Below are 27,886 nucleotides of genomic sequence, written 5' to 3' on the forward strand. Positions count from 1 at the left end.
CCTTTCTGAAGACTTTGTATGTTGCAGCATTTTACTCTGCTTTACTGTAAGAACACACAGTGAGTATATAGTGCATGAGGAAATGCTTCTCTAAGGTGTGTTCTAGTGGCCAGTGCAATGCAACCTCTCTTCTGTGTGGTCTTCAGGTCAGATTTATATCTGCTCTTTGTGATTTGTTTAGTGTGATTTGGTGCATAATGTGCATAATGTGCATAATGTGCATAATGTGCATAATGTGCATAATGTGCACAGTAATTCACCAACCTGTTGTAAAACACAGAGGTAAAGTTCATCTTAAAGTCATGATCTCTCCAGCATGTCACCACAACTTGGGATTCTTTATGGGCTGTAATAGAGTAATGCTCACTGACTTTCACATTCACTTTGTAATGAGAAATGGTGGACAACTTGAACCCAGGCATATCCCCCTAAATTTTTCTCCCTACATCTGTCTCTGTTGGTCTCAATTTGTCGATCTGTCTGTCCCCACTCTCTGTCTCTTTCTCTCTTAATCTCTCTCTTTTTCTCTCTCTCAACATTATGATGTGAATGAAGATCGTTTCACTTCAAAATGAATATAACTCAGAGCACTGCATCTCAATTTGATTTATATGAATAGCACATCTCCTCTACCTGATTTTAACAATGGCAGTAGATACAGAACACCAGCAGAGATAGAAGTAAGTATAAGTGTTATTGGAGTCCAAATTATAGAGAGACAAAGTTAATATAAAGATTGAAGATATGAAGTAACCAGAGTACAAGGAAAAGAACTTGACTGGAAATCTTGTGACATTTATAGATTTTCTACTTCCTGGGTTGGATCACTGAGTCGGACAGGTATGATGGCCAGCGACCTCCAGATGAACTCTGAACAATTGAGGTCGAAGCCTCCCACCAGATGCAGGAGCCCCTTCAACAGCATCAAGGTAGGCTGCGTCACCTCAAAACTACATATAACATTTCCACTTGCAACTTGCGCCAAATGTCAATTAAATACCAGTAGTAGCAAAGGAATAGAAATCTATGAGAGTAAATTTACTTTTTAGAACGCCACGCAACACTGCTGATGAGCAAAATTGCATTTTACCGTCCGGCTGTTGCTGTTGTGTGTACAATTTCCAAAATTATTGGTTCTCGTTTATTACATTTTACTCCCAGTGGTGTAAAGTACCTCTTAAGGATTCACCCCTTTTTTTCAATTTTTGCCTAAAATGACATACCCAAATCTAACTGCCTTTAGCTCAGGACCTAAAGCAAGGATATGCATATTCCTGTTACCATTTGAAAGGAAAAACTTAGCAGTTTGTGGAAATGTGAAATGTATGTAGGAGAACATAACACATTAGATCTGGTAAAAGATAATACCAAGAAAAAAACATACATATTTTTCCTGCCCAGGCTCAATTTAGAATTTGGCCACTGGATGGCAGCAGTGTATGTGCAAAGTTTTAGACTGATCCAATGAACCATTGCATTCTGTTCAAATGTTGTATCAAGACTGCCCAAATGTGCCTAATTGGTTTATTAAGACATTTTCAAGTTCATAACTATATGCACTCTCCTTAAACAATAGCATTGTATTATTTCACTGTAATAGCTACTGTAAATTTGACAGTGCAGTTAGATTAACAATGATTTAAGATTTCTAGGAATATCAGATATGTCAATGTCCTGTGAAATGTTCTTGTTACTTACAACCTCATGCTAATCGCATTAGCCTACGTTAGCTCAACCATCCGGCGTGGGACCCACACTTTCCTTTAGAAAGGTTAAGTAAAAATACTTTGAAGTAATACTTAAGTCATTTTTTTGAGTATTTGTACTTTGCTATTCATATTTTTGACTACTTTTACTTTTACTCATTCCTAAAGAAAATAATGTACTTTTTACTCCATACATTTTCCCTGACACCCAACACTACTCATTATATTTCGATTGCTCAGGCAGGACAGCAATATGGTCCCATTGATGCACCAATCACAATAACACATTGTCATCCTTACTGCCTCTGATCTGGCGGACTCACTAAACACAGATATTGCATTTGTAAATGATTGATGTGTGGGAGTGTGCCCCTGTCTGTCTGTAAATTTAAAAAACAAGAAAATTGTGAATATAAGGAATTTGATGTATAGCGTTTCCTTTTTACTTTTACTCAGGTATGACAACTGAGTACCTTTTCTACCACTGTACTTAAGTACATTTTAAACCAGATACTTTTAGACTTTTCCTCAAGTAATATTTTACCCGGGTTGACTTTCACTTTTACTTGAGTCATTTTCTATTAAGGTATCTTTACTTTTGCTCAGGTATGAAAATGTAGTATTTTTTACACAATTGTTTACTCCTGTCTCTCACCTCTCACATCATTACTCCCAAGTCTCAGTGAGTGTCAGTGTTCGAGAGCATCAAATCTGTGATGCGTTGTGAGTAAATTGACTGATCTCCAAATAATAATTAGTAGTTATTTCAGATTCAAGCTGATTTGTAAATAATCTGCAATGTCGAAAAAGCCCAGTGAGGTCAAAGGGCAAATCTATGTCTACAGACTGCTGTTCAGGAGTCCAGAAGATTTAGACTTGGATTCTGTGATGTTAGGGTCACAGAGACAGCTAGCGTGCTAACATTAAGAAGTTTAAGCTCCATTAATTGACAGCATATCCTCATGTTGTGGACTGGAGGCAAAAAATCTAAGGTCCATCGTCAGAGAGGAAAGGGAGCAAATCTTCCTTGTTTTGCAATCTGAAATGTAGTTTATTTCTTAATGTAGTGAAAACTTTGATGTGTGTCCTGTAGTCTACTGTTGTTTTCCTCTGTAGCCCCAGGAAGGGTTGTGTTTCCTGGTGTTTTCAGCACATCCTTGTAGTGTTCCCTTGAGTTAGAAACACATACACTTGGCTTCTTGTATGTGTCTTTTAACTACATGAGTCTACTTCCTTGTGAATTCACTTGTAAAACTGTATCTTCAGGAGAGTTAAAAGATAAGAAACTTGGCAAATAAAGAATGACTTTAAAAAGATTAGGGTTAGGCAGTTTGTATTACGTGTAACACATTATGTTCTGGGAGTGAAAATCCTCATAAAGTTACCCATAGGCCTACAGAGTGGCCATTCTAAAGAGAGAAAACCAGACCCTCTATAGCCCTCCAGGTAACTACAGTAGCATTACGTTTTGTTACATTACATAATTTCTTTACATAAAGGTGCCATACGTGAAACACGACAAGGTTCCACATAAAGTTCTCCTGAATATTTGAATGAGACTTTTGAGCTTTCTGTAGACCATTGATCAGATCTGTTATATTAATTCTGAATGATTCCTACTACACGTATCTATAGTCTGTCAGCCTCTCTCTCCACTAGATCTTCGTGCTATGCCATGGTATGCTCCAGCTGGCCCAACTGTTGGTGTCTGGGTATCTGAAGAGCTCCATCTCCACTATAGAGAGACGCTACGGCTTCTCCAGCCAGAAGTCTGGCATCCTGGCCTCATTCAATGAGGTGAGCGTGCCATGCACCCCACCACTCTACTGAGCTGGTTCAGATAACAGGCTGATTTGTTGCATATTCATTGGGTTAAGATTATTATTTTCAGAAGATGTACTTTTAATTTTCACATGTGAGAGGGTGCACGTGAGTGTGTTAAGGTATGTGTGTGTGTGTGGACGTTTTTAACTATTCTTGTGGGGACCAGAAGTCCCCACAAGAATAGAAAATAAAAAATGTTTTGACCAACTGGGGACATTTTGTTAGTCCCCACAAGGTCAACTGCTTTTTCTAGGGGGTTTAGGGTTAAGCTTAGAATTAGGGTTAGGGTTAGAATTACGTAAAGGGTTAGGAGCTAAGGTTAATTTTAGATTTAGGATTAGTAGCTAGGGTTAGGGTTAGGGTTAGGGCTAAGAGGATGCCTGGTTATTCTTTAAAATTGTTTTTTTTCACCATCTTAAATAAGCAAGCCCCATTTTAAAAAATTAGAACCAAGAACAGATATAGCCCTTGGTTCACTCCAGACCTGACTGCCCTTGACCAGCACAAAAACACCCTGTGGCGTACTGCATTAGCACCGAATAGCCCCAGTGATATGCAACTTTTCAGGGAAGTTAGGAACCAATAGGCAGTTAGAAAAAGCTAGCCTTTGCTTTTGTAACATACATTTACACCCTGTAGCACAAATTCCAAAATGTTCTGGGACACTGTAAAGTCCATGGAGAATAAGAGCACCTCCTCCCAGCTGTCCACTGCACTGAGGCTAGGAAACATTGTCACCATCGATAAATCCACGATAATTGAGAATATCAATTAGCATTTTTCTAACACTGGCCATGCTTTCCAACTGGCTACCCCTACCCCAGTCAACAGCCCTGCACCCCCCACAGCAACTTGCCCAAGCCTCCCCATTTTTCCTTCACCCAAATCCAGATAGCTGATGTTCTGAAAGAGCTGCAAAATCTGGACCCCTACCAATCAGCCAGGCTAGACAATCTGGACCCTCTCTTTCTAAAATTATCTTCCGCAATTGTTGCAACCCCTATTACTAGCCTGCTCAACCTCTCTTTCGTATCGTCTAAAATCCCCAAAGAATGGAAAGCTGCCGCGGTTATCCCCCTCTTTAAAGGGGGAGACACTCTATCCTACCCTGCCTTTCTAAGGTCTTTGAAATCCAAATTAACAAACAGATCACCAACCATTTCGAATCCCACCGCACCTTCTCCTCTATGCAATCTGGTTTCCGAGCTGGTCATGGGTTCACCTCAGCCACGCTCAAGGTCCTAAATGATATCATAACCGCCATCGATAAGAGACAATACTGTGCAGCTGTATTCATCGACCTGGCCAAGGCTTTTGACTCTGTCAATCACCACATTCTTATCGACAGACTCAAATGCCTTGGTTTCTCAAATGACTGCATCGCCTGGTTCACCAACTACTTCTCAGACAGAGTTCAGTGTGTCAAATCGGAGGGCCTGTTGTTTGGACCTCTGGCAGTCTCTATGGAGGTGGCAAAGGGTTCAATTCTCGGGCCGACTCTTTTCTCTGTATACATCAATGATGTCCCTCTCGCTGCTGGTGATTCTCTGATCCACCTCTACGCAGACGACACCATTTTGTATACTTCTGGCCCTTCTTTGGACACTGTGTTAACTAACCTCCAGACAAACTTCAATGCCATACAACTCTCCTTCCGTGGCCTCCAACTGCTCTTAAATTTAAGTAAAACTAAATGCATGCTCTTCAACCGATCGCTGCCCACATGTCCAGCATCACTACTCTGGACGGATCTGACTTAGAATATGTGGACAACTACAAATACCTAGGTGTCTGGTTAGACTGTAAACTCTCCTTCCAGACTCACATTAAGCATGTCCAATCCAAAATTAAATCTAGAATCATCTTCCAATTTCGCAAAAAAGCATCCTTCACTCATGCTGCCAAACATGCCCTCGTAAAACTGACTATCCTACCGATCCTTGACTTTGGCGATGCCATTTACAAAATAGCCTCCAACACTCTACTCAGCAAATTGGATGCAGTCTATTACAGTGCCATACATTTTGTCACCAAAGCCCCATATACTACCCACAACTGCAACCTGTATGCTCTCGTTGGCTGGCCCTCACTTCATATTCGTCGCCAAACCCACTGGCTCCAGGTCATCTATAAGTCTTTGCTAGGTAAAGCCCCACCTTATCTCAGCTCACTGGTCACCATAGCACGCTCTCCAGCAGGTATATTTCATTGGTCATCCCCAAAGCCAATTCCTCATTTGGCCGCCTTTCCTCCCAGTTCTCTGCTGCCAATGACTGGAACGAATTGCAAAAATCACTAAAGCTGGAGACTAATATCTCCCTCTCTAACTTTAAGCACCAGCTGTCAGAGCAGCTCACAGATCACTGCACCTGTACATAGCCCATCTGTAAATAGCCCAACCAACTACCTCATCCCCATACTGTTATTTGTATTTTTTGCTCCTTTGCAGCCCAGTATCTCTACTTGCACATTCATCTTCCGCACATCACTCCAGTGTTTAATTGCTACATTGAAATTATTTCGCCACTATGGCCTATTTATTGCCTTACCTCCTTTATCTTACCTCATTTGCACACACTGTATGTTGAATTTTCAATTGTGTTATTGACTGTATGTTTGTTTATTCTATGTGTAAGTCTGTGTTGTTGTTTATGTCGTATCGCTTTGCTTAATCTTGGCCAGGTCACAGTTGTAAATGAGAACTTGTTCACAACTGGCCTACCTGGTTAAATAATAAAAATGTAAAAAGGTTAGTTTTTTGGGGTTAAGGGTTAAGATTAAGGTTAGGGTAAGAGTACGGTTTAGTGTTAGGTTTAGGGTTAGGGGTTAGGGAAAATAGGATTTTAAATGGGCCTGAATTTTTGTGTGTGTGTGTGTGTGTGTGTGTGTGTGTGTGTGTGTGTGTGTGTGTGTGTGTGTGTGTGTGTGTGTGTGTGTGTGTGTGTGTGTGTGTGTGTGTGTGTGTAGGTGGGGAACACGGTCCTGATAGTGTTTGTGAGTTTCTTTGGTAGCCGTGTTCACCGGCCACGGTTCATCGGTGGAGGGGCACTGGTGGCCAGTCTGGCTGCTTTGATGATGGCCCTGCCTCATTTCATCAGTGGCCCCTATGAGTACACAGTCCACATCAGTCGTAAGTCACACACACACAAATGCAGACACGTACACACATTCAAATACACGCACGCACACACAAACACACATTTGTTTGAATCTCAAAACAAAAATACTTGTTATCACCTAACTTCTAACTCCTTCCTACCTCTACCTTTGTTCCATAGAATCCAAGGATGACAACTCTGGTCTCTGCCAATTAGAGAGCTCCTTCCAAACACCCTTGTCCAATCACAGCTGCACACAGCAGGAGAGTCATGCTCAGCAGGGCGTATTCCCGCTCCTGCTCCTAGGACAGCTACTCCTGGGAATCGGCGGCGTTCCCATCCAACCCTTCGGGATCTCCTACATTGATGACTATGCCAGCAAGAGAAACTCTCCCTTCTACCTCGGTATGATCACTGGGAATGACTGGGATACACAGAAAATTCTTGGAATACTGGGAAAACACATTCTGATGCAGGTCTTTTGGGCCAAAATGTCAGTTATTTTAAGCTACAAATCAATAGATCATTGTTGTTTTTTAAGAGGGAGCGTTCCACCTTACTTCTGCAACATTCCTGCAACTTTTGCCTGCACTCTATACCCTCCAATACTGGGAATACTTGCAGGGATGTTAGATGGAGTGCTAGATGAGACATTTCACACATAACCCTGGTGCAGAAGGTGAAAAAATAGCAATGAAGCAAAAGTGAATGTATTGTATCCACTCATTGTTTGCAGCTCTCAAGGCTGTGTCATGTTTAGTCTAAAAACCATGAGCAGACTTTCATTTTCTTTTCATCAACTCAGAAGTATGATCTGGGGAGAAGCAAATCATGAGCAATCACACTTTATTTTCTGTTTAACTGTATTGACCCCACAACAGGAGTGTTATGTCTGACTGTGGTTCCCCCCTGCAGGTATTCTCCTGGCTGTCACGTCTATCGGTCCTGCATTTGGTTTCATGATGGGCTCCTTCATGCTGAATTTTTATGTCGACATCGACAAGATGTCCAAAGGTTAGCACACTTGCTCACGCACGCACGCACGCACGCACGCACGCACGCACGCACGCACACACACACACACACACACACACACACACACACACACACAGTCCCAGGCACTCCTCAGATGTTCACAGCATGTCAGAAGTGTTTAATCTGGAGTTGATATGGGGAAGGAACATCCAGGGGTCATGTTTTCTCTTATCACACTACTGACAATGAGTTTCACCAAAATTTAACGAGGATTGAGGGTTGGTGATGAACCAGGATGTGGACATAAACATAGGGTTCGGTTTGAACTGGGATGTGGACATAAAACTAGGGTTACACAGAACCCAAACCGGCTGTGCGCGTGCGCCATCGTGCATCAATTTATTTTGTCCCCCCACACCAAACCTGCTAGCTATTTTGTCCTATTTCGCTAGCTTGCTGTTGCTAGCTAATTTGTCCTGGGATATAATCATTAGGTTGTTATTTTACCTGAAATGCACAAGGTCCTCTACTCCGACAATTCATCCACACATAAAATGGTCAACCGAATAATTTCTAGTCATCTCTCCTCCTTCCAGGCTTTTTCATCTTTGAACTTATATCGTGATTGGCATCTAAACTTTCATAGTATTACCACAACAACCAGCAACACAGTTCGTCTTTCAATCACCCACGTTGGTATAACCAATGAGGAGATGGCACGTGGATACCTGCTTCTAAAAACCAATGAGGAGATGGGAGAGGCAGGACTTGCAGTGCGATCTGCGTCAGAAATAGAAAGGACTTCAATTTTAGCCCTTGGCAACGCAGATGCTCGTTGATGCGTGCGAGCAGTGTGGGTGCAATAATTGAATAACATAGATTTCTACATTTATTTTGCAGCGCACTCGCACGCTACGCGAGCGGTGTAGTCAGGGTATTAGGGTTGAGCCGGGATGTGGACATAAAGCTAGGGTTAGTGTTGAACCGGGATGTGGACTTAAAGCTAGGGTTAGTGTTGAACCGGGATGTGGACATAAAGCTAGGGTTAGGTTTGAACCAGGATGTGGACATAAAGCTAGGGTTAGTGTTGAACAGGGATGTGGACATAAAGCTAGGGTTAGGTTTGAACAGGGATGTGGACATAAAGCTAGGGTTAGTGTTGAACAGGGATGTGGACATAAAGCTAGGGTTAGTGTTGAACCGGGATGTGGACATAAAGCTAGGGTTAGTGTTGAACCAGGATGTGGACATAAAGCTAGGGTTAGGTTTGAACCAGGATGTGGACATAAAGCTAGGGTTAGGTTTGAACCAGGATGTGGACATAAAGCTAGGGTTAGTGTTGAACAGGGATGTGGACATAAAGCTAGGGTTAGTGTTGAACAGGGATGTGGACATAAAACTAGGGTTAGTGTTGAACCGGGATGTGGACATAAAGCTAGGGTTAGGTTTGAACCAGGATGTGGACATAAAGCTAGGGTTAGGTTTGAACCAGGATGTGGACATAAAGCTAGGGTTAGTGTTGAACAGGGATGTGGACATAAAGCTAGGGTTAGTGTTGAACCGGGATGTGGACATAAAGCTAGGGTTAGTGTTGAACCAGGATGTGGACATAAAGCTAGGGTTAGGTTTGAACCAGGATGTGGACATAAAGCTAGGGTTAGGTTTGAACCGGGATGTGGACATAAAGCTAGGGTTAGGTTTGAACCAGGATGTGGACATAAAGCTAGGGTTAGTGTTGAACCAGGAAGTGGACATAAAGCTAGGGTTAGTGTTGAACCGGGATGTGGACATAAAGCTAGGGTTAGTGTTGAACCGGGATGTGGACATAAAGCTAGGGTTAGTGTTGAACCAGGATGTGGACATAAAGCTAGGGTTAGGTTTGAACCAGGATGTGGACATAAAGCTAGGGTTAGGTTTGAACCAGGATGTGGACATAAAGCTAGGGTTAGTGTTGAACAGGGATGTGGACATAAAGCTAGGGTTAGTGTTGAACCGGGATGTGGACATAAAGCTAGGGTTAGTGTTGAACCAGGATGTGGACATAAAGCTAGGGTTAGGTTTGAACCAGGATGTGGACATAAAGCTAGGGTTAGGTTTGAACCGGGATGTGGACATAAAGCTAGGGTTAGTGTTGAACCGGGATGTGGACATAAAGCTATGGTTAGTGTTGAACCGGGATGTGGACATAAAGCTAGGGTTAGTGTTGAACCGGGATGTGGACATAAAGCTAGGGTTAGTGTTGAACCAGGATGTGGACATAAAGCTAGGGTTAGTGTTGACTCGGGATGTGGACATAAAGCTAGGGTTAGTGTTGAACCGGGATGTGGACATAAAGCTAGGGTTAGTGTTGAACCGGGATATGGACATAAAGCTAGGGTTAGTGTTGAACCAGGATGTGGACATAAAGCTAGGGTTAGTGTTGACTCGGGATGTGGACATAAAGCTAGGGTTAGTGTTGAACCGGGATGTGGACATAAAGCTAGGGTTAGTGTTGAACAGGGATGTGGACATAAAGCTAGGGTTAGTGTTGAACCGGGACGTGGGAGGGTTAGTGTTGGATGTGGACATAAAGCTAGGGTTAGTGTTGAACCGGGATGTGGACATAAAGCTAGGGTTAGTGTTGAACCGGGATGTGGACATAAAGCTAGGGTTAGTGTTGAACCGGGATGTGGACATAAAGCTAGGGTTAGTGTTGAACCGGGATGTGGACATAAAGCTAGGGTTAGTGTTGAACCGGGATGTGGACATAAAGCTAGGGTTAGTGTTGAACCAGGAAGTGGACATAAAGCTAGGGTTAGTGTTGAACCGGGATGTGGACATAAAGCTAGGGTTAGTGTTGAACCGGGATGTGGACATAAAGCTAGGGTTAGTGTTGAACCAGGAAGTGGAAATAAAGCTAGGGTTAGGGTTGGAATGCAATATAGGGTGGGTTTTGTAGGGTCACGTTAGGGTGTTTTCTTTACATGCCTGAGTTTGAAGCAGTGAATAAAATCAGGTGTTAATGAAGACTAGCTGGAATAATGTTAATGATAGCGACGACCTTATCTTCACTCCACGGCTGTGAATTCTAACAAGCAAATATTCAACCTCCTTCTGTGTGAACCAAAGCCACCACTACAGACATGTTCTCACCCTGCAATGCTTCAGATACCTCTAAAACTGGATTTACAACAATCATGGGCCAGTGTCCTGTATTTGCAGTCTGCTCTCATTGATCTCAGCTTTCCAGTTTAATGCATCTCATTTATCAAGGTGTGAGAGCATTGTCTATGATTTGATAAATGTTCAAAACTGTTCAAAGGACTGCTGAAGTCAATTTAGGTAATACTAGATTATTCCCCATTGTTTTGAGGTGTGTGTGTGTGTGTGTGTGTGTGTGTGTGTGTGTGTGTGTGTGTGTGTGTGTGTGTGTGTGTGTGTGTGTGTGTGTGTGTGTGTGTGTGTGTGTGTGTGTGTGTGTGTGTGTGTGTTTGCAAATGTATTAAATACAAAAACAGAAAAACCTTATTTACACAAGTATTCAGACCCTTTGCTATGAGACTCGAAATTGAGCTCCGGCGCATCCTGTTTCCATTGATCATCCTTGAGATGTTTCTACTGGTAAATTAAATTGATTGGACAAGATTGGGAAAGGCACACACCTGTCTATATAAGGTCCCACAGTTGACATGAGGTTGAAGGAATTGTCCGTAGAGCTCAGAGACAGGACTATGTTGAAAAACAGATCTGGGGAAGGGTACCAAAAAATGTATGAAGCATTGAAGGTCCCCAAGAACACAGTGGCCTCCATCATTCTTAAATAAAATACGTTTGGAACCAGCAAGACTCTTCCTAGAGCTGGCAACCCGGCCAAACTGAGCAATCAGGGGAGAAGGGCCTTTGTCAGGGAGATGACCAAGAACCCGATGGTCAGGCTGACAGAGCTCTAGAGTTCCTTTGTGGAGATGGGACCTTCCAGAAGGCCTTTATGGTAGAGTGGCCAGACTGATGCCACTCCTCAGTAAAAGGCACATGACAGCCCGCTTGTAGTTTGCCAAAAGGCACCTAAAGACTCACAGACCATGAGAAACAAGATTATTTGGTCTGATGAAGCCAAGATTGAACTCTTTGGCCTGAATGCCAAGCGTCACATCTGGAGGAAATCTGGCACCATCCCTATGGTGAAGCATGTTGGTGGTAGCATCATGCTGTGGGGATGTTTTTCAGCGGCAGGGACTGGGAGACTAGTCAGGATCGAGGCAAAGATGAAAACAGAAAAGTACAGAGAGATCCTTGATGCAAACCTGCTCCAGAGCACTCAGAACCTCTGACTGGTATGAAGGTTCACTTTCCAACAGGACAACGACCCTAAGCACACAGCCAAGAGAACGCAGGAGTGGATTTGGGACAAGTCTCTGAATGTCCTTGAGTGGCCCAGCCAGAGGCCAGACTTGAACCCAATCGAACATCTCTGGAGAGATGTGAAAATAGCTCTGCAGCGACGCTCCTCAGAAGAATGGAAGAAACTCCCTAAATACAGGTGTGCCAAGCTTGTAGTGTCATACCCAGGAAGACTTGTTTTTTTAAAATACATTTGTTTTTGCTCTGTCATTATGGGCTATTGTGTGTAGATTGATGGAAAAAAAACAATATAACCCATTTTAGAATAAGGCTGTAATGCAACAAAATGTGGAAAAAAACAAGGGATCTGAATACTTTCCTAATGCACTGCATATAATGAATCATTTAACTTATTTACTTCTGTAAAACAGTGCATGATATGAGATTCATTTCTATGAGAGAAATCTGCTTTACTCCCTTTTTGGAGTAAAATAGGTTCTTAACTGGAATTTGGGTTCCTACAGTCAGTGTGACCTCATTCAACAGAACATTTAACCTCCGGCAAACTGATAGTAGTTTCCAGGAAGAAATCACTCTCTTTCACTGGGAGAAGCTCCACATTCATTTTCAATGACTGAAAGTGAAAGACTGTGATTTCTTCCTGGAAACTGCTATCAGTTTGACGGAGATTCAATGTTCTGTTGCATGATACCAAGGGAAAAAACAACTTTCTCTTAACACTGTCTAAAATTGCTGAAAACGTTTTAACATGTTGAAACCAGGAACTGTGCTCAGGGTACACTTCTATACATACAGTGCATTTGATTCAATTTATTATTTGATTTAATAGTTTCATCAAATATTTTTATTTTATTATTGATAATGTACTTTGCCACTAGTACAATAACATGTCTCTCTCCTGTCTGCAGAGGAGATAGGTCTGGAGAGAGGGGACCCTCGCTGGGTGGGAGCCTGGTGGTTGGGCTTTGTCGTGGCAGCCTCCTTCCTCTTTCTCACCTCCCTGCCCTACCTCTTCTTCCCCCAACAGATGCCAAAAGAGGTGATTGTGTACCAGCTGTGTCACAGTCATGACATGTATTTATGATTTATTGACTCTAATGAAAGTTGCACAATCTTCTCTCATAGAAAATATGTGGTTCAGAGCAGGTGAGAGTGATGTGGTTTGACTGTGTTGAATAAGGTCTTGGCTCATATCCATCATTCTGAAATTATTTTTTTATCAGATTTTGGTTCATGTTTCTCTAATCAGGCATCTAGCACAAAGAAGAATACTCGTGCCAGGTCTTGCTCAATAGTGAAAGAGTCTGGATATCACATTAACATGCCAGAGCATAACTTGGCGTACACACACAAACACACACAACACACACACACACACACACACACACACACACACACACACACACACACACACACACACACACACACACACACACACACACACACACACACACACACACACACACACACACACACACACACACACACACAAACACAGACACACAGTCTCTCTCTATCTCTCTCTCTCTTGAATGCTGGAGCTTTAAAAGCTCTAAAGCTTGGTGTGTAACTTGAGTGCACTGCATTGCAGCATACTTAGAATATGTGGACAACTACAAATACCTAGGTGTCTGGTTAGACTGTATACTCTCCTTCCAGACTCACATTAAGCGTCTCCAATCCAAAATTAAATCTAGAATCGGCTTCCTATTTCATAACAAAGTATCCTTCACTCATGCTGCCAAACATACCCTCGTAAAACTGACTATCCTACCGATCCTTGACTTCGGGGATGTCATTTACAAAATAGCCTCCAACACTCTACTCAGCTAATTGTATGCAGTCTATCACAGTGCCATCTGTTTTGTCACCAAAGCCCCATATACTACCCACCACTGCGACCTGTATGCTCTCGTTGGCTGTCCCTCGCTTCATATTCGTCGCCAAAGCCACTGGCTCCAGGTCATCTATAAGTCTTTGCTAGGTAAAGCCCCGCCTTATCTCAGCTCACTGGTCACCATAGCAGCACCTACCCGTAGCACGGACTCCAGCAGATATATTTCACTGGTCACCCCCAAAGTCAATTCCTCCTTCGGCCGCCTTTCCTTCCAGTTCTCTGCTGCCAATGACTGGAACGAACTGCAAAACTCACTGAAGCTGGAGACTCATATCTCCCCCACTAGCTTTAAGCACCAGCTGTCAGAACAGCTCACAGGTCACTGCACCTGTACATAGCCCATCTGTAAATAGCCCATCCAACTACCCCATCCCCATACTGTTATTTATTTTTGCTCTTTTGCATCCCAGTATCTCTACTTACACACCCATCTTCTGCACATCTATCATTCCAGTGTTTAATTGCTCAATTGAAATTATTTCGCCACTATGGCCTATTTATTGCCTTACCTCCCTTATCCTACCTCATTTGCACACACTGTATATAGACTTTTTCTATTGTATTATTGACTGTATGTTTGTTAATTCCATGTGTAACTTTGTGTTGTTGTTTGTGTTGCACTGCTTGCTTTATCTTGGCCAGGTCGCAGTTGTAAATGAAAACATGTTCTGAACTAGCCTACCTGGTTAAATAAAGGTGAAATAAAATAAAAAAGACACTTTACATTTGATCATTTGATCATTTCGCAAACAGACAATATCTCTTTGCCACATTGTGTGACCCAGGTCTCTGCAAAGGCTACTAGAGAGAGTTAATGCAATACAGGCAGGATTACATGTTTATTGTACCGTATTCACACTCAAATCTGTTTTAACACGAGTAAAGAGCATAATTGTGGATCTTCCTCTCCCCTGGTTAGGAAGCTGCAGGCAATGCCAAAGAACCCAGAGACGAGGAGGAAAAGAAACCGCTGCCAGACCCCGTCCAGGAGCTCACCCTCAAACAGTTCCTCAAAAGTTAGACTCTTTTATAAGACCACATCCGTCTGTTTCCTTTCCATTTCCCTTCATTGTGTCTGTGGGTAACTACATGGTGTTGAGGGTGACGGTCACTGTCATGATACTGATAGTATACGAAAAGTAGTTGTGGTGGTCTCTCTCTTCCTCTATTGTTGCTTCTCATCCCTTGTTAAATATGATCTGAAGCAGATAGCAGCGGCTTCGCTCGCCTCTTCCTTATCCCCCTCATCTCCCTCTCTTTCCCCTCCCCTTCTCTCTCCCAGGTTTCCCCCGTATCGCCCTGAGGACCCTGCGGAACCCCATCTACCTGTTGGTGGTGCTGGCACAGGTCCACCTGGCAGCTATGATAGCCGGCCTTGCCACCTTCATGGCCAAGTTCATAGAGCGCCAGTTCACCCAGACCGCCTCCTTCTCCAACATGATGATCGGTGAGAGACACCATTCGTTATCTCTGTGGAACATCCTGGTTTAGATTACGGTTCATTTGAATAGAAATAGGACCAAATGAAAATTCCACTCCATGGAGAGTGATTTCTTCAGTCAAATCTGCACACCTCCAGTATTTGACATATACACAGTATTAGCTGAGGATAATTATGCTTCGACTCTCCAATGGCCTATGGAAAGCACAGGGCGCATAGAAAACTACCACATAAACACTTTCAATCCCCTAAAGTCAATGTCCTCGCCCCGTGGAAATCTTTATTTATTTATTTAACTAGGCAAGTCAGTAAGAACAAATTCTTATTTTCAATGACAGCCTAGGAACAGTGGGTTAACTGCCTGTTCAGGGGCAGAACGACAGATTTGTACCTTGTCAGCTCGGGGGTTTGAACTTGCAACGTTCCGGTTACAACGCTCTAACCACTAGGCTACTCTGCCGCCCCAAATCTAATTAGCATAGTAGAAAAATCTGCAGAAAAATCTGTCAGATTAATGAACAACTGGAGGTAATCATTCACAGATGCTGTCCAGACGATAAAGACTCCATTGTATGTGCAGAGCACAGCCAATCAAACCCCTCCCACCCATGTTTATAGCCTTGGAATACAATGTGTTCTCTTTGATGAACAGGTTCAAATCTGGATAGGATTTACTTGCCCTTTACCCCAGTGTTGTAGCCAGTTCTTTGGCGGGGTGCAGAATCTCCAGTGTTAGCAACTGAAGCTGCCAATATATCAACATTTTCCAAATAAGGCTGACCATTTTTAGAAGGGGGTTAACAGAGCTAGGCAGAGGGGAACCACCCTGCCTAAGTAATGGGAAACATTGGTTGTGTTCCAGATTGTCTTTCTCAAAGTCGGGATGCGCACATCTCACAGTGTTTAAATGTCTCCGGAACCATATTAACATAGCTGTCTTCTCCGATGTGCAGGGCGACTGCAATTAACATGATCTGGAACGTGCCTACTGCTTTATTCTGAGTGACCCTTACTCTTTGATCTTTGTGTGCCTGTAGGTGGGGTGAACATCCCTCTGGCGGTGCTGGGCATTGTGCTGGGCGGGGCTCTGATGAGGAGGCTGAAAATCTCTACTCGAGGCTCTGCCCTCATGTGCACGTCAGCCATCTTGATGTGTATACTCACCGCACTGCCTCTCCTCCTCCTCGGCTGCTCCACACAGAGGGTCACTGGTGTCTACCCCACCAAGTAGGTTGCCGTCTCAAAAGGTTACCCTCACCTCTCCACCTTCCTTAAAACAACACTTAAGCCATATGTTGCCATATTGTACCAGGCACCATTTCTATTACATCTTCTTCTGTTCTCAGACAGAACAGGTCTTTGGAGTGTAGCTCTGGGTGCTCCTGTCCAACTGAAGCCTTTAACCCTGTGTGTGGCTCAGACGGGATGGAGTTCAGATCGCCCTGTCATGCAGGCTGCTTGACCAAAGTACTGGATGACAACACCAGCAAAATCCTGGTAAACCACTACACCTGCCTATCCATTAATGGGCCGAATCCTAACTTCTCCTGGCCAACCATTCCCATTCAATGAATCTTCCATGTATTATATTTGCTTAAACAAGAAAGCAGAGAGAAAATGAAATCATATAAGATGCAGAATGACTGAAGAAACCCTAGATCAGTGGTCACCAAACTACGGCCCGCGGGCCGGATACGGCCCGTCAGCACATTTGGCCCGGCCCTCTGAACAATACCAGAGACGCTATCGAATTTTTTTCCTATTTGGCCTCCAGAAAAAAAATCCTAGGCCCGGCCCTGTCAAAGAGAGAACGGAATAATGGCGAAAAGGTTAGGTAAGAGAAAAATTGATTCAGAATGCAGGGTATTTAACCTGCAGTGGACAAACAATTTTTTTTTTGTTCAATGCAAAGAAAAGGCTGTTTGTCTCATCTGTCAAGAGACGGTGGCGGTATTCAAAGAATACAATCTTCGCCGACACTATGAATCCCGTCACAAAGACAAGTACGATAGCTTGCAAGTCCAAATACGAGCAGACAAACTCTCAAAGCTAAAAAGTGGACTACTATCTCAGCAGAATACATTTGTACGCCAAGCTCAGCTGAACCAGGCATCCGTTCGGGCCAGCTCGGGTTGCTAAACTGATAGCAAGAAGCGGTAAGCCTTTCACTGACGGAGAGTTTGTTAAGAAATGTATGGATGCTGTCGCGGAGGAGGTGTGTCCCGAGAAGAAAGATGCATTTAATGCCGTAAGTCTGTCGGCGAGTACAATCACCAGACGCGTTGAAGAAATCGGGAGTAATGTATATGCCCAGCTGCAGCAGAAGACGAAAGAATTTGACTTTTTTCATTAGCACTGGATGAGAGCACGGACGTGCAAGACACAGCGCAACTGCTCATTTTTATTCGTGGAGTTAGCGCAAACTTTGAGATATGCGAGGAGCTGGCAGCCCTCCAAAGTCTCAAAGGGACTACAACGGGAGAGGATATTTTTGACAAAGTGTGCCAAACCATGGAGAAGTTGGACCTGGACTGGTCAAAGCTAGCTAGCATCACGACTGACGGGGCTCCTAGCATGGTGGGCGAAACTCGCGGTCTAATAGGACGCATGAACCGGGAGTTGGAAAAAAGGGGTCTCACCGCCCCGCTACGAGTCCACTGCCTAATTCACCAGCAAGCACTGTGCTGCAAAGTGTTGAAGTGGGATTCTGTAATGAAGGTTGTGGTGTCGTGCATAAACTTCATCAGAGCAAAGGGACTTAAACACAGGCAGTTCCAAGAATTCCTGTCTGAACTGGAGTCTACACACGGAGATGTGCTGTACTACACAGAGGTCCGATGGCTGAGCCGCCCGAAATTAACGCATTTCTTCATTTAAAAGACAAAACGGTCCCAGAGCTGATCGACCCAGAATGGAAATGGCACCTCGCATTTTTAACAGACGTGACAGAAATACTTAACAGCCTTAACTTGGCGAGGGGAAACTCATTTGCGACATGTATTCACACATAAAAGCATTTGAGGTGAAATTAGCGCTGCTTTTGGAACAAGTGAAAAAGCGCAACTTCGTCCATCTTCCTGCTACCCAAAACCTGTCGACAGAGAACCCAGCGGTCCCGTTCCCAGCTGAAAAGTGCGTGGAAGCACTGGAAATGCTGAAGGCGGAGTTGAAGCCCAGCCTTCATATCAGTTTGAGTTGGCTGAGTTACAGAACTGTGATGTTCTGAAAGACGCATTCAAGCCCAACAGTCTCATTGACTTCTATGCCGCCCTCCCAAACGACACATATCCAAACATCAAAAAACACGCAATGAAAATGTCCACAGTTTTTGGCAGCACGTATATCTGCGAGAAAACCTTTTCTCGCATGAAACTGCTGAAAACCCCGATGAGATCAAGATTGACAGATGAACATTTGCATCAGTGCTTGAGACTGGCTGTAACTAGAATGGAACCTGATATTCAACTTCTCACCAGCCAGATGCAGGCCCACAGTTCACACTGATGAACATACATAGGTAAGCTCACTTTTCTGACTTGAATGAGTCATTCTGAGCATAAACAAATATAATCATAATAAAATCTACTGGGATAAAATCCATCTTTACAACCATACTGGTAGTGAAATGTATTGTGCTGTGTAGGTGCTGTATCACTTAGTTCAGTTTCTCAACCTGCTTCTTTTGTGGTTTTCACAGGGAAGTTGATGAGAGAGAGCTGCAAACAGCGGTGTCTACAAGCCTACTGGAACCTACAAAAGGATTATAAGGAAGGAACACAAGAACTTTAAGAGACTGCTCTGACAACTGAGCTGAACTTTTATCTGTTAAGATTGTGCATGGCACGACAGAAAGTTAATGTTCCATGGCTTTTTTTTCTATGAAGAACCCAGAGAGAGTTATTTAGTTATTATTTATTTCCTGTTTTTTCTGTGAAGAACTCAGAGAGGGTTATTTAGTTATTATTTATTTCATTAATAGTGTTATTATTTGTTTCCTGACTTTTTTTCTGTAAAGAACCTGGAAAGGGTTATTTGGTTATGTGTGGCTTTCTGGAAAACAATAAATTTTTTAAGCTCCCCTACGATCGTCACACTTTTTCTGTTACAAACTGACACCGGCCCCCCATCAGAGAAGGGAAAAGTTATGTGGCCCTCACAGGAAAAAGTTTGGGGACCCCTGCCCTAGATGATGGGTTTCAAGGTAGTAGACGTGTCAGACAGACTCTAAAGGGGCCTCACTTCTGCTTTACTGTCACAATCCGATGCCTACTGCACGGAAAACAGAGTTTAAAGCCAGACTCAGCATTCTTGAACCAACACACACACACACACGCCACCATCACACAAAGCCTGGGAGAAGAATATTAGTTTTGCTTGAAGCCAGATAGACTGTTTCTTGATAATTTTTTTCAACATCTTTGTGAGATTCTCATTCATACCTACTAATGCCAACAGTTACTGCCAGATGCAATGGTGTGAGTCTGATTGGCCAGTGGTTAACGTCATGTGACTCTCTCTGTCTCTCTGACAGAAATACACCGACTGTGGCTGCATAGGGGTCAGCGGATCCTATGGTTATGCATTGCCAGGGACATGCGGTAGTGACTGTAAACACCTCCTCCTGCCCTTCATGGTTCTCTCAGCTCTCACCTGCTTCATTGCATCATTCTCACAGACCCCATCCTACATGATGATACTGAGGTAGAACAGACACACACGCCATTCACACACAGGCCTAACATGATACTAACATACTGAACACACACACACCAATGAAAGAGAGAGAGGGAGAGGGAGAGGGAGAGGGAGAGAGGGAGAGAGGGAGAAGGAGAGGGAGAGGGAGAGAGAGAGAGAGAGAGAGAGAGAGGGAGAGGGAGAGGGAGAGAGAGAGAGAGAGAGAGGGAGAGGGAGAGGGAGAGGGAAAGCATCTGCAAATCAAAGTCACGTACACAGATTTGCAGATGTTATTGCAGGTGCAGCAAAATGTTTGTTTCGTGCTCCAATGCCTAGAAAACAATAAGCACATAATCCAAAAGGGAAAAGAAATTAAGAAATATCAGAACGAGCTATGTCAGAGTTCAGGAAGATAAATATATATAATGGTGTGTATAGACAGAATGGACAGTATATGAGTAGAAATGGTGTGTACAGCAGTAGTTACATAGGTTGAGCCATGACTAAAATACAGTATATACATATAAAGTCTGTAAAACAGTGTGTAAACATTATTAAAGTGACCAATGTTCAATGATTATATGTAGGGAAAAGTCTCTAAGGTGCATGCAACAACAAAGATTACAAGATAAAGTGGATGGGGGTTGTGTGTGTGTGCGTGCGTGCGTGCGTGCGTGTGTGTGTGTGAGAGAGAGAGATAAGTCTGACATGGTTTACTGCATCCGTTCAGCTGTTGTGATTCACTCTGATTTAAACGCAGTTCCATCCAGCTGGCCAGTAGCTTCTTCACACCAGCACTGATTCTGTTACTGATGTTACCCATCACCCATCCTTTCACTCTCCGTCCCATCTACCCTCTCCATCAATTTGTCCTTCTCTCTCCCACTCTCCTCTGCAGGACAGTGAGACCAGAGGATAAGTCTTTTGCTGTGGGGGTTCAGTACATGCTCTTCAGAGTGCTGGGTGAGTTACAGTGTTACAGCCTGAATTTAAAATGGATTACATTTAGATTTTGTGTCACTGGCCTACACACAATACCACATAATGTCAAAGTAGAATTATGATTTTAGAAATTGTTACACATGAATAAAAATGAAAAGCTGAAAATGTCTTGAATCAATAAGTATTCAACCCATTTGTTATGGCAAGTCTAAATAAGTTCAGGAGTAACAAGTCACATAATGCTTAACAAGAAGTCATAAAATAAGTTGCATGGGCTCACACTGTGTGCATTAATAGTGTTTAAAATTATTTTTTAATGACTACCTGATCTCTGTACCCCACATATACAATTATCTGTAAGGTTCCTCAGCTGAGAAGTGAATTTCAAACACCGATACAATCGCAAAGACCAGGGATGTTTTCCATTGCCTCGCAAAGAAGGGCACCTATTGGTATCGGTAAAAATGTTTTTAAAAAGCAGACACTGAATATCCCTTTGAGCATGGTGATGTTATTAATTACACTTTGGATGGTGTATCAATACACCAAGTCACAACAAAGATATAGTTGCCGGAGAGGAAGGAAACCGTTCAGGGATTTCACCATGAGGCCAATGTTGACATTAAAACAGGTAGAGTTTAATGGCTGTGACAGGAAACAACTGAGGATGGATCAACATTGTAGTTACTTCACAATATTAACCTAAATTACAGAGTGAAAAGAAGTAAGCCTGTACAGTATAAAAAAAAACATTCCCAAACATGCATCCTATTTGCAATAAGGCACTAAAGTAAAATGGACAAAAATGAACTTCATGTCCTGAATACAAGGCTTTATGTTTTGGGCAAATCCAACACAATACATCACTGGTTCAGCCTGCTTTCCAACAGGCACTGTGAGACAAATTCACCTTTCAGCAGGACAACAACCTAAAACACAAGGCCAAATACAGTAAACACTGCACTGGAGTTGCTTACCAAGACAACATTAAATAAGTGGCCTAGTTACAGTTTTGTCTTTAAAATCTATGGCAAGACTTGAAAATGGCTGTCTAGCAATAATCCACAACCAACTTGACAGAGCTTGAAGAATTAAGACATTTATAATGTGCAAATATTGTACAATCCAAGTGTGCAAAGCTCTTAGATTTACCCAGAAAGACTTTCAGCTGTAATCACTGCCAAATGTGATTCTAATGTGTACGTATTGACTCAGGGGTATGAATACTTATGTAATCAAAACATTTTAGTGTTTATTTTCCTACTTTAAAAAATATATATATTATTATAATGTTTTTTACAAATGTTCATATTTTTCTTCTACTTTGACATTACAGAGTATTTTGTGTAGATCTATTACAATTAAATCCATTTTAATCCCACCTTTTAAAACAACAAAATGTGGAAAAGTCAAGGGGTGTGAATACTATCTGAAGACACTGTATATCAGCATTACACAGACACTCACCTCTTTGCCTTGGATTCCAAGAAATGTAGATAAATGACCTACATGGATTGACTTTTCTGCTCGAGCAGACATCCATCATTTTAACAGCAAATGTCTGGGAAACTGACTTTTAAACCTGAATTTAACCCTGAATTTTACTCTGTACGTCCTGTTAGGTGACATTAAAGGTACAGTAGAGTCAGCAATATGACGTAGATGCACAAAGCAAACCGCATAGTGGGTCAATTTCCACAACAACTAAGAGCATTGGAGCGAGATACCAAACTTCTCTGCTGTTTTGTCCCGTGGCTACCACGTTGTAAAGTGTGAAGCATCTCACTCATCGCAATATCTGCGTTGCTGCTCATGCAATGTCATTTAGCTGACTCTACCTTTAAGCAGGACCATGTGCACAATGGAAATAAGACTCTACGAGGATAATTCATATAAAAACACTGCCACTCAAGAAGATTCCCCTCACAGGCACTCATCTAAATCTATGTTTACACAGTGTGTGCATGCATGTCTGTGTGTGTGCGTGCGTGCATGGATGTGTGTTTATAATTCTGTGTATGTGTGTCTCCAGCGTTCCTGCCAGCCCCAGTTCTGTATGGCACTGCCATAGACACCACCTGTATCATCTGGGGGAAGAAGTGTGGGAGGAACACGTCCTGTCACTACTACAACATGGACCTCTTCAGACAGAGGCAAGAGCCAACAGACATGTCAGCCATGTCAACCATACTAGAAAAGTATTTGAGATGCGCTTGATTTAGCATAGAGTTGTTACGGACCATTTTACCAGGCAAACTAAATCAAACACAGTTCAAGTATTTAAAAGTATTTCCAATACTGTATTTCTTAGATCCAGGCCTGTTATAGAGTATACAGTATGTCTGATATTCCCTCCTCTCTTCTGTGTGCAGGTTCCTGGGTCTGCAGGCATTCTTTGTCACCGGAGCGTTTGTCTGCTTCCTGCTCTCCCTCCTGGTCCTGAGACATAGGGCAGGAAAACAAGGCAAGCAGGCAGGACAGGGATACACTATGATTGACAGAGAGCAGAGTCCAGACAAGAACACCGCCTCCAAAGAATTGCAGAATATGGCAGCATGAGAGAGGCCTGATAGAGAAGGAGAAAAGTAAAAAGAAAGAACTGAATTGCGAACTGCGTAGAAAGTCTATTTCTATCCCCCAGAGGGTCACGATGAAGACTACAGAAATGAGAGCTGCTTCGAAAGTGTTGGGGAAGCTACTCTGAAAATATAGGTTACCAAGCTAGCAATTACTTCACACTGGAAGAAGTTAAGTTACACTAAAGCTACCCTTTAACAAAAAGATATAGTTTTATTAAACTAAAGTTACTTTGAAAAAGGAGTTCACTACATCCAAACTACTTAGTGAAAATTTATAAAAATAAAAATGACATCTGAAATGTCATAGACTACCAGTTGCAATAACACATCACTTTGGGGTATCAACAGAATGTGTCATTTGCCTATTAAACACATATAGGCAAGTGAGAATTAAGTCATGTGTGGCTCAATTGGTAGAGCATGGTGCTTGCAATGCCAGGGTTGGGGGTCTGATTCCCATGGTGGACCAGTACAAAAATGAATCAATTTTGAATAAGCTTGTTTGCTAAATGAAAAAAAAAAATTAGACAGGTGTGATGCAGAAAAAACGAAATTATTGATTACATCACCCATTTTATTTTTGAAAAAGAGTAGGGTGTAGTTCCAGTAGTTAACTACACCCCTACATGGCAAAAAGTAATTAGGTGTGCAACTCTAGATTTCTTACATACTCATATTATTATTATTTGATTTCTTAGGCCGCTCGAGCTTAAACGATTTAACACGAAACCAACTTCCAAATGCCCAGACTGCCCCAACTGGGGTTGCTTGAGAAAAATATTTTTGATAACATTTATACCTTTTGAACCATATCAATATTTAAATGAGCTCCCAATGCATTTCAATGGAAAATGCATCTCTATTAAGCTATTAACTCCAAACCAACATTGAAATGTTCAGACTGACCCAACTTAGATTTCCTGTCAAAGGATGTTCTTAAAATATGTATACTTTAAATATAAATGTGCAAAAATGAACATGAGTTTAAATGAGAAGCATAGGAATACAGGGGTAGCTTATCAAAATAAACCAGTTCCTTGGCCAGTTAAGCTAAGCTACAAGACCAACTTTAAAACATCCTGACTATACCTACTTCAAATACTTTAAAATCATTAACTATAACTACATGAATGTGTCCCACATTTGCATATAACTCACCAGCAGTAACTCTTAGACCATTCAAACTAGAGACACCAAACCAACTGTCACATGTTCAGACTATCATAACTTCCAATTCTTAAAACGCGTATTAACTAGAACTATTCAAATTAGCATAAAATACCTCACCAACAGTAACCCTTGAACCATTCAAGCTAGAAACACCAAACCAACTGTCACATGTTCAGGCTATCCTATACCTTTCTAGTTACCTACTAAAAATACTACCATATTTTAATTTAGTTCAAGTAACACCAAGCCACTGCAAAATGTATTTCAATTACTGCTTGAACTACATAGTTCCCTTCTCCCAAAACTGGGCATAGAGAAGGTACACCATTACTGCGCCCAAACTGACTGTAATAATGTGTACAGCAAGTGCTGTATCTGAGCCATGGTACGTTTACTATAGCATGTCATTCTCTGGGATCCACTGAAACAGGGTCAGATCTTTTTCTATACCTCTTATAGTTAAGGTTAGGACTTGGGGAGGATAAACTGCTATAAGCTGATCCTAGACCTCTAGAGGGTAATCTCTACCTATAGTGAGTATTACAGGAGACACCTGATCTATGAACTGAAGATCAGCGTTATCAGACCAAAGAGAGCATTAAGATAACCAAACTTACCAAACTAATGGTCTTCAGATGTTGGTTGTTTTTATACCATTTTTATATACCATATATTTTTCTACAGATTTTTTACAAACTTTTTGTCCTTTGTAAACAACGCATACTTGAACGTATACTTTCAAAGAAAATGATCATTATAGATTGAGGAGGCGCCTTACATATATACAACTCCAATAATATATCATGCTTATAATCTTATCCTGTGAAGAAAAATATATAAATATTTTCACTACATTATATAAAGTGGAATTTTTATTTGATGGACAATTCCACACAATGCATCTGTTTCTCCATTGCTCTTGTCATGTAATGAGTTATGGTAGGCAAGCATTGTGAGTTCAAAGGCCCTTTCCAAACAGGGAAGAAATCATGCATGTAATGAACTAATGTGAACCCATGTGACATGGAAGAGGGGCATTGCTCTCCAAGGGGAGCGTGAGGAGGGAGGTGGAGATGGGGCGGGGATGTTGTGAAACCTGAGCCAAGCATTTATAACTGCCATCCTGAGTGATGATACACAAGGTAAATAAACTCTATCAACAGACATGTTCAGTCCTCATCCTTTCACTGCAGAAAAGGTTGTGTCAAGGAGTCCTGGCAGGAGATGGCATGTTTTTACTTCATAGATGAACTGTGTCTTGCTGACTTACTGTCTTAAACAGGTATGGGGTGACACAAGCTGATACATGAACGATTGTGTGTGTGGACCTGCCAAGACCTCCCTAACATTGATATATCTGATATCTGAATGCACCTGAATCTCAGAATATCAGAGTTAACATCTGGGAGTCCTGCCATGTCCCACAGAGTCAAAAGGCAAAGTCCCAATTCCTGTTTTCATTTCAGAGAGACACATCATTCTTGAATTGTGAGTGTGTCTGCTGGCTGGCTCTAACACTGCTGCTTCCAGAACACTATGCTGGGGTATAGGGGAGTGTGAGTGAGTGAGTGAGTGAGTGAGTAGGCAAGTCAGTTAAGAACAAATTCTTATTATTTACAATGACAGCCTACCCTGGCCAAATCCGGACAACGCTGGGCCAATTGTGCACCGCCCTATGGGACTCCCAATCACGGCCGGATGTGATACAGCCTGGATTCGAACCAGGGACTGTAGTGACCTGATAAATGCAATTCAATCTCCCGGTTAGTCACCAGTTAAAGTATCCTAGGGTAAAGGTTTTTTGGGCATAAGTTAAATTACATTTGTATACATGTATTACTTCTGCATAAGTAATTGAACGTATACAAATTGTATTTTATTTATCTCTGATCCCTTAATGACCAGTCAGCTAGTCACAGAGGTGTGCTGGCGAGCGCGTCTGTCAACTGTCTTCAAATCATTTGTCAGAATTCTCCTCTTTAGTCTATGTACACAGACTAATCTTTACCTCATTCACATCTCCCCTTATTTTATTCCATTGTGAAACTGCATCCCATGTCTGCACACTGCTTCCTCTGTGTGTTCGTGCGTGTGCGACTTCCTCTGTCTGTGTGTTCGTGCATGTGCGACTTCCTCTTACAGACAATCTGACCCATAGTGCTATGAAAACATGAAGTTGTGAAATGGTGAATGGTTTAAAGCCAAAGGTTAACCATGTTTACTGACAGGGATATGAATTACTATGAATTACTCTCCTCCTGTTCTCTCTCTGCCTCCTCAGCGCTGTCCGTGATAAAGGGCTCCCTCTAGTGGCCACAATGGGGGCCTGAGAGGGGTGGCATGGAGAGAGCGAGTGAGTCATGATTCACGCCTTCAAACTTAACTCTGGATCTCGAAGCCAGTTCCACTGCATTTTTAATTGTTCCCCTCTAATCAGCGACTGATGTCTTTCAGGCTGTGTTTGTTCTGGGGAGAGTTACTGTGGCCACAGGAATCTCTTCCCAAACATGGAAAATGTATTTCGAATCAGCTCGTACAAGAAACATGACTTCATGCAAAACACACACACACACACACACATACTCTTCATCTATGTTTAATTTGAAAGATGCTCTAACGTACAGAGAAGAATGAGAAGAGTATATGTGACCCGTTCCAGAAAGCTAGGCGTATGTTCCACGTCACTACTTCACAGGAGAGGCATTTGAACGTACATTTCTTTTTATCAAAATGCGTTTTTTGGTAGAAATGCCTTCTGGAACATGTGAACTTCCATGTGCCTTAATAACATACTTGTATGCCATGTAAATATGAATACAATTGTTAAATTACAAGCCTAGTTGGTTTAGCCACAGAAAAAAAACAGCAACCTCCTATCCATGATTGGCTGAGATAATGAGTGGGCTGGACATGCCGAGAGAGGCGTTCGGATTGGTTTGCCATATAGCTCGCTTCTGTCTATTTGAGTTGGTCAGTATGTGTAGGTAATCCTGTCTAACATGGCTTTTTTTATGTATCACGTAGTACAGGTATTCCCAAACTGGGGTACGCGCAATGCCGTCAGGGGTATGCCAAATAAAAATTAATCTCTTCACATTTTCAAACAGTACATTTATAATGTCAGATGGGGCTATACATTTGGGTGAGTTTTATTCCCGTGCCTAAATCGCCTCGTTTCACTGCCAAAAATAAAATTAAGCCATCTAGGTGTTCAGCGAAATAACAACACAATGTCAAAT

The 27,886-nt window shown here is 42.3% G+C and overlaps 1 protein-coding gene across 2 annotated transcripts in view; it reads left to right on the forward strand.

Moving 5' to 3' along the window:
* LOC115105597 (solute carrier organic anion transporter family member 2B1-like) overlaps nucleotides 1-25,809 on the forward strand; it is a 28,429-nt gene extending 2,620 nt beyond the window's left edge. The window contains exons 2-16 of one of the 2 annotated variants that reach the window (XM_029627812.2): nucleotides 620-680; nucleotides 803-929; nucleotides 3,366-3,503; nucleotides 6,498-6,660; nucleotides 6,809-7,033; nucleotides 7,544-7,642; nucleotides 12,853-12,983; nucleotides 14,761-14,857; nucleotides 15,124-15,288; nucleotides 16,320-16,509; nucleotides 16,629-16,779; nucleotides 19,814-19,983; nucleotides 20,855-20,919; nucleotides 22,931-23,051; nucleotides 23,271-25,809. In XM_029627812.2, coding sequence (XP_029483672.1) covers nucleotides 843-929; nucleotides 3,366-3,503; nucleotides 6,498-6,660; nucleotides 6,809-7,033; nucleotides 7,544-7,642; nucleotides 12,853-12,983; nucleotides 14,761-14,857; nucleotides 15,124-15,288; nucleotides 16,320-16,509; nucleotides 16,629-16,779; nucleotides 19,814-19,983; nucleotides 20,855-20,919; nucleotides 22,931-23,051; nucleotides 23,271-23,457 — 1,989 coding nt within the window. In that variant the 5' untranslated portion in view covers nucleotides 620-680; nucleotides 803-842 and the 3' untranslated portion in view covers nucleotides 23,458-25,809. The remainder of the gene's footprint in view (nucleotides 1-619; nucleotides 681-802; nucleotides 930-3,365; nucleotides 3,504-6,497; nucleotides 6,661-6,808; nucleotides 7,034-7,543; nucleotides 7,643-12,852; nucleotides 12,984-14,760; nucleotides 14,858-15,123; nucleotides 15,289-16,319; nucleotides 16,510-16,628; nucleotides 16,780-19,813; nucleotides 19,984-20,854; nucleotides 20,920-22,930; nucleotides 23,052-23,270) is intronic. The other variant, XM_029627811.2, reaches the window with a different exon arrangement.
* The last annotated feature ends 2,077 nt before the right edge of the window (nucleotides 25,810-27,886 follow it).

The sequence above is a fragment of the Oncorhynchus nerka genome, linkage group LG22, assembly GCF_034236695.1.
Source record: "Oncorhynchus nerka isolate Pitt River linkage group LG22, Oner_Uvic_2.0, whole genome shotgun sequence".
Classification (NCBI taxonomy): Eukaryota; Metazoa; Chordata; class Actinopteri; order Salmoniformes; family Salmonidae; genus Oncorhynchus; species Oncorhynchus nerka.